The 6,859-nt window shown below is 35.7% G+C and overlaps 1 protein-coding gene across 1 annotated transcript in view; it reads right to left on the bottom strand.

Annotated features, from left to right (window-relative positions):
* Nucleotides 1–6,859, bottom strand: part of LOC114053992 (lipoxygenase homology domain-containing protein 1-like) — a 657,625-nt gene that overhangs the window by 68,148 nt on the left and 582,618 nt on the right. Inside the window, 1 exon segment of the mRNA XM_027877094.1 lies at nucleotides 889–1,037. Coding sequence (XP_027732895.1) covers nucleotides 889–1,037 — 149 coding nt within the window.

Below are 6,859 nucleotides of genomic sequence, written 5' to 3'. Positions count from 1 at the left end.
TTAGTAGCTCTCTTTGGTTTTGACTCCATAGAACATCATACCTTCAGGTGATCCTTCTTTCCCCCTCAACTTCCTCATGTGTGTTGTCTTACCCNTTAGTAGCTCTCTTTGGTTTTGACTCCATAGAACATCATACCTTCAGGTGATCCTTCTTTCTCCCTCAACTTCCTCATGTGTGTTGTCATTAGATTGCAAGCTTCTTGAGGACAGGGCCTATATTTTTTTTTCTTATTTGTAACACCAGAGTTTAGCATAGTGGCTGGCACATATGGTGCTTAATAAATGTATATTGTTTTATAATGCATCTCATTACATTGCATTCTTTGCTTCTCTTCCATTCCATTATATACTCATTTGTGCATACACTATAACACCCAGCTTCCCAGTCCCCAGCATTAAATTCCATAATCTTTAAGGACAGGGAATATATAATTTTTCATTTTGTATTCCCAACATCTAGCATAATGCCATGTACATAGTAGGCGCTTAATACGAGGGGGAAAGGGAGGGAAAAAGAGGAAATAAAATAGTAAGAGTAGGATAAAGAAGAAAAAGAAAGGAGAGAGACAAAACAGCAGAGACAAGGGAATATGTGGAAGAGAAGGTCACAAGTCTTGGTAAAAAATAAAACAAGTAATTGAGGAATATGAATTCTAGAACTCTCCTCTGTAATTTAAGAAGTCTAGTTACTTTATCTTTGGCACAGCATCTGAGAGTTCACAATAATTTTAAATACATAATGAAAATAAGATAATAGAAAAATTACTCTAGATGGCATAATGTTATCTGAAGCAGTCATATAATCCAATAGCTATAAAAAAAATGACTGTAATACAAAGCAGTAGAACACAGCCTGGAATATAAAGATTTGAAATGCTATTATCATACCTTTCCTTTGGTGAAAAGTTTCTCTCCTTTCCTGGTTAGCTTCCTTCTTCCAGTGTCTCCTAAGGATCCCCGCAAGGTGATAAATACATCTATGTTGGTATTTGACGTTGAAGTTTTGCCAGTGGTAATGGAAAGAGTATATTCTTTCACTGAAAACAACACAATATTTGACTTAAAATGAATGTCCTGTAATTGACACAATCTTCATTTTTACTGTAGTATTAGTCCAATCGACTTTATTTTAATTTTATGAGTTGAATTACACAAGAATTTGTGATGCATATTAGAACTAAGGATCACTGGAAGAACTGGAAAATTTACCAAAAGAATCTGGCCTGCTCTGTTGTTATTATTATTTGTTTGTTGTTGTTGTTGTTGTTGCTGCTGAGTTGAGAATGACTCTTTGTGACCCCATTTGGGGTTTTCTTGGCAAATATATTGGAATGATCTACCATTTCCTTCTCCAGCTCATTTTACAGATGAGGAAACTGAGGCAAACAGGGTTAAGTGACTTGCACAGGATCACACAGCTAGTTAGTGTCTGAGGTCAGATTTGAACTTAGGTAGTCCTGATTCCAGGCCCAGTACTCTGCACCACCTAGCTGGCCCCTGCTCTCTTCTTCCTAAGCAATTCTGGAACCAACTCACTATTTAACTGCAGGATCTGTAGCAGGTATAATGTATCAATGAACTAAACCAGAGGGTTAGCTAATACACAGCATATGATCAACAGATGTTTTTATCCATTTAGTTATTCCTGCATGGATTGTTTGGCAAGTTTCTTTTGAGTAAACATGTATCTCAGTGAGGAAGTTCTGCAGTGTCTAGGAATGTGATAAAACCAGTACAATTTTATCCACAAACATGAGTGTATATAAGACCATACCATTAGTAGCAAAACCCCTGTCCATTTGGATGGTATAGGATATCTTTCACAATAATGGCAAACATCCTTAACAAGCATGTGTCCCTGTTTGATCTCCCCTTAGATGTTACTTATAAGTGTAATGGGTATTACTGATAGAAATCATGACTAGTTTTTTTTTTTTAATTTTTTTAATTCCATCACAGACTTAGTCATTAGCAAATACAAGCATTTCACTATACAATGAAGAACAGCAACTCGGCTTGCATAAGAAACTGTGAACTTCTGTTATGTGCAGCTTGTTTGTTTTCTGGAGGTCAAATCTCAGCAGTCACTATCTTTTTGACCTTGGGTGAGTCACCTAATCCCTTCAGGCCTCATTTTCTTCATCTGCAGTAGGAAGAGGTTGGGAATAAAATAGCTTCTAAAGTCCCTTCCAGTTCCAAGTCAATGATCATGTGATGCTTTGCTATATTTCAGCCTGCTCGCATCAGTAGTACCAAATTCAGACCAAGGGATTGTATTTATGCTGTTAATTCTATCAAGTGTAATTCTGTCACTCATCTTTTTATATATACTTTGTTGCCTAGGTGAGTTGTTTTTTTTCTGCTCTTGTCAAAGTCATCCACTGCTTCTACTGAGCTTGCAAGTCTCTTTAGTCACTGAAGCACTTTGGAAGGGACAATGATTTTGTGGAAAATAAAAAAAATGGCACGTGTATCTATTACACAGCCACAAATAAGGGATCTTGAATTTCCCCAAATCACACAAACATGTGAAATTCTGACTGTGTTTTTTGAATAACAAGAAGTTGGAATAAAGATTAACAAATAGCTTGAAGAAAGTGATAGATCAGTTTGCTAATTATCATTATGTTTTAAAAATTATAGATCTTTTCATTGTGAAATTAATTATAGACAATAGTGTAAAAAAAAGTATGGCAGGGAAAGCAAGTGATCATCCAGGCCTAGTATACAATTAATTCAATCAAAGTACAAATAATTTTTATTTTCACCATTGGTAAACTATGTTGTACATTATTAATCACAAATTTTAGAGCTCCAAGGGATATTAATCTAACTGCCTTATTTTATATGCAAGAAAACTGATTCCAAAAGAATTTAAGTGACTTGCCCAAGGTCCCATAGGTAATTAAAAGCAAGGCTGAGACAAGAACCTATATTTTCTAACTCATAGTCTAGTGCGTTTTTATCATATTAACTGCCTAAAAATAAGCAAATAAACCAATAAAAAAACTAAATTAAGTAAATCAACTCTTTTAAAATGTTGACACAGCATGTCTGATAGAATTTAAATCACATTTCTATAATTTCCTTGAAATACTATCATTTTAAAATACAATATTTTTTTAAGATTAAAAAAATTTTTTGAGGCTAATGTCTTTATTAATTTTTCCTAACTGGAAATGATCTATCCCTACCTGATCTCATAGCACTTTGTATTCATCTTTAGCACATGTTCTCTTATAATTTGTATTATATTTTTAGATCGGTATATCTTAGACTTATCAAATTGCAAATTTCTTGAGCATAGGGAACCTGCCTTATTTGCAACTCCTCAATATCTAACACCATGAAATAGGCATGTTAGAAACTAAATGTTTGTTAAGTGAACCCTCGCTTCAGATAACCTAACTGCTCTTTTGCATATACCCAAGACCTAGAATCAATCCAATTATGCCTCAAAGGATTCATAGAATAGAATAAAAAATTAATAACCCCTATCTATCTCTGTTTTTTTAATCTTAGGCAAAAAGCCTGATGATGTATCCTGTGATGAAATATTAAATTCTTATTTAATAATGATAGACAGAAATCAACATTACATGCCCCAGTGATAATTGTTGATTGTTATCATTCATAGGTAATTACTGACCTGCATAATTTTTCTCATGTATCATAGTATTATAGAATTCAATAATAAATCTAGAGCTAAAGGAGGCCTCTCTGGTCATCTATTCCAATCCCCAAATTTTATAGATATGAACACTAAGGCCCAGGGCGGTTAAGTGATTTACTCAAGGTTTCATAGCTAATAGGAGTAAGGAGTAGGATTTGAACCCACATCATCTAACTCCAGAGCCAGACCTCTTTCCACTGCACTATGCCAGGTGAAATGTCACCAAAAAGCAACAAAATACAAGCCACACAAAACCACAATCCTATTACGTTTTAATCACATCAGGTGTGTGCTTTATTTCCGGCTATATTATAAGATTCTTGAGGGCAAGGATTAATTCTCATAGCAGTTTGTTTCTACTTTGTCCACATTCCTTTCTGCCCCTAGCATAGTGTCTATTGGTTAGTGATTAATAATTCTTTCTTTATTGATTTCATTTGATAAAAAATGGGCATAACAAATCTAAGCTACCACACCACACCTATCAGATTGACCAATATGACAGGAAAGGTAAATGACAAATGTTGGAGGGGATATGGAAAAATTGAGACACTAATGCATTGTTGATGGAGTTGTGAACTGATCCACCCATTCTAGAGAGGAATTTGAAACTACACTGAAAGGGCTATAAAACTGTACATACCCTTTGATTCAGCAATACTAATACTAGGTCTATATCCCAAAGAGATTTTTTAAAAAAGAAAAGGACCTATATGGACAAAAATAGTTATAGCAGCTCTTTTTGTGGGGGACAGAGAATTGGAAATTGAGGGGATGCCCATCAAATAAGGAATGGCTGAACAAGCTATGGTCTATGATGGAATACAATTTTGCTATAAGAAATGATGATCAGGATGATTTCAGGAAAAAATCTGAAACAACATACATGAACAGATGCAAAGTGAAGTTAACAGAACCAGGACAACATTGTACACAGTAAAAGAAATATTGTACAGTGATCAACTGTGAATGACTTAGCTATTCTCAGTAATACAAATATCCATGAAAGCTCCAAAAGACCTACAATAAAAAATACTATCCACCTCCAGAGAAAGAACTGATGGAGTCTAAATGCAGATCAAAGGATCCTATTTTTAACTTAATTTTTTTCACAACATGCCTAATGTGGAATAATGAAAAAACAGAGAGAGAGAGAGAGAGAGATTACTGGTAACTTTGAAGAGGGCTGTTTCAGTGGAATGAAGAGGTCAGAAGCCAGACTATAAATGGTTTAGAATAGATTTAGAAGAGAAGTAGAGGCATGAGGTCTAGATAGTTTATCTTTTTCTTTCTTTCCTTCTTTTTTGTGAGGCAATTGAGTTTAAGTGGCTTGTCCAGGGTCACACAGCTAGTAAGTGTCAAGTGTCTGAGGCCAGATTTGGACTCAGGTCTTCCTGACTCCAGGGCTGGTGCTCTATCCATTGTACCACCAGCTGCCCTGCATCTAGATAGTTTTTCAAGGGGTTTACCCATAAAGGAGATGAGAGATTTAAGATGATATCAAGCAGGGATGGGAGGATCAAGTGAGGTTTTTGTTTGTGTTGTTTTTAAGGATGGAGGAATCACTGGCATATGAACAGCAGGGAAAAAGCCAATACATAGTGAAGATTAGTGGAAGTGGGGTGATGGTGGGGGAAATCTGTTAGAGAAGAAAGAGGGCATGGAATCAAGAATTTATGTAATAAGTTTTGCCTTTGGAAAGAGAAGGGCCACATCTTCATATATAAAAAAGTACGAAAGAAATGATAGTTGGTAGAAGTATCTGAGCGATGTGAGATGAGAAAGGATAGAAAAGGAAGTTCTTGGTGAATGGTCTCAATTTTTTCAGTGAAGTATTTAATTGGATCATCACTGGAAAGAGTGTGGGAGAGGCATCATAACCAGCTTGATGAGGGATGAAAAGATGTGGAAGGTCATCTTTATGAGTGGTAGAGTGAATCAATCACATGGGTGTAAAAGATTTGCTTTGCTTCAGTGAGGGTCAAGTTGGCAATTGTAACATAAATTTGTAACAGATACACTCAGCATGGTTTTGTGACTTTTTCTACATCTACTACATCAGCATATAAATAGGAGTGAAGGTGGTAGAGTGTAAGAGGAATCTAAGATTGAGATTTAGCAAGATATAATTGGCCATAGAACATGGGGTAAAGGGATTGGCATTTATATCTGTTGGGTTGAACTGATTCACAAGGAGTAAAGTTAAGAAAGGGAGAAGAATGTAGCAGAGCAGAGGTGATGGATTGGGGAAGGACTGTGAGGGATAGTGAGATTGGATGGCATAGTGAAGCTAATGAGCAGTTAGGAGTAAAGCTGAGGGAGAAGAGTTCAGCTAGTGTAGGGTTGGTGACCTGAGGATAAAGAACAGGATTAGGGGTTGTAAGGCAGAGGGAAATGTGGAATGATAGACTGATTGATCCATGCCCAGTCAGATTTCAATTTATTCTCTTCCATTTCTTCTATCAGAATGCAAACTCTTTGAGAATAGAAATCATTCCTATTCTTTCACATTTCCTCCAAACATCAAGTAAACTTGTATAAAACAAACTAGCAAACATCAAATCATTTTTACTCAAATTTTTAAGCCAGACAGGGCAAAAACAAAATATCAAAAGATACATTACTCAAGGTAGACTTAATCATTGGATTCTGTTACTTTCAGTTTTTTTTTTCCTTTGTCTTCTGAAGCTCCTTTATGGCCACTTTTTTTCTCCCTAGAGTTCCTTACTCAGAGAATTAGGTTTGATGGAGAAACTTGTCAAAAGGTAAAGTTAGTCTGTGTATGTAAACATGATAACAAAATAGTTACAAGAACTGTAACTTTGAGTCAACAATCATGTTGAAAGAGGGTAAAAAGGGCAGAATAGCCTGCTATTAAAATGCCATCCTTCTCAGCCTCTGGTGATAATGCCTGTTTGGGCAAAGAGGTTATTCTGTAAGAGTTAGAGCACAGAAAGACACAAAATGAAGGCTCTCTATTTCAGCAAGTCTGGAAGATGTTTCTTCCATCAATAATTAACAACTGTGGGTGTACACCAAATTCAGGCTGCTCTCCCATTCTGGAGGAGATGAAAAGGCTAGAGAAATATCACAGGTTTAACAACTTGTAGCTTTCAAAGATCTGCTTATCTGACTTTTATGTTCTTTTCTCATCATTTAGAAAAATGCCTCAATGATCCTCTTTTT

The sequence above is a fragment of the Vombatus ursinus genome, unplaced genomic scaffold (assembly GCF_900497805.2).
Source record: "Vombatus ursinus unplaced genomic scaffold, bare-nosed wombat genome assembly UNPS02014812.1, whole genome shotgun sequence".
Classification (NCBI taxonomy): domain Eukaryota; kingdom Metazoa; phylum Chordata; class Mammalia; order Diprotodontia; family Vombatidae; genus Vombatus; species Vombatus ursinus.
The sequence above is the reverse complement of the archived record's forward strand: the minus strand, read 5'-3'. Positions and strand labels throughout refer to the sequence as shown.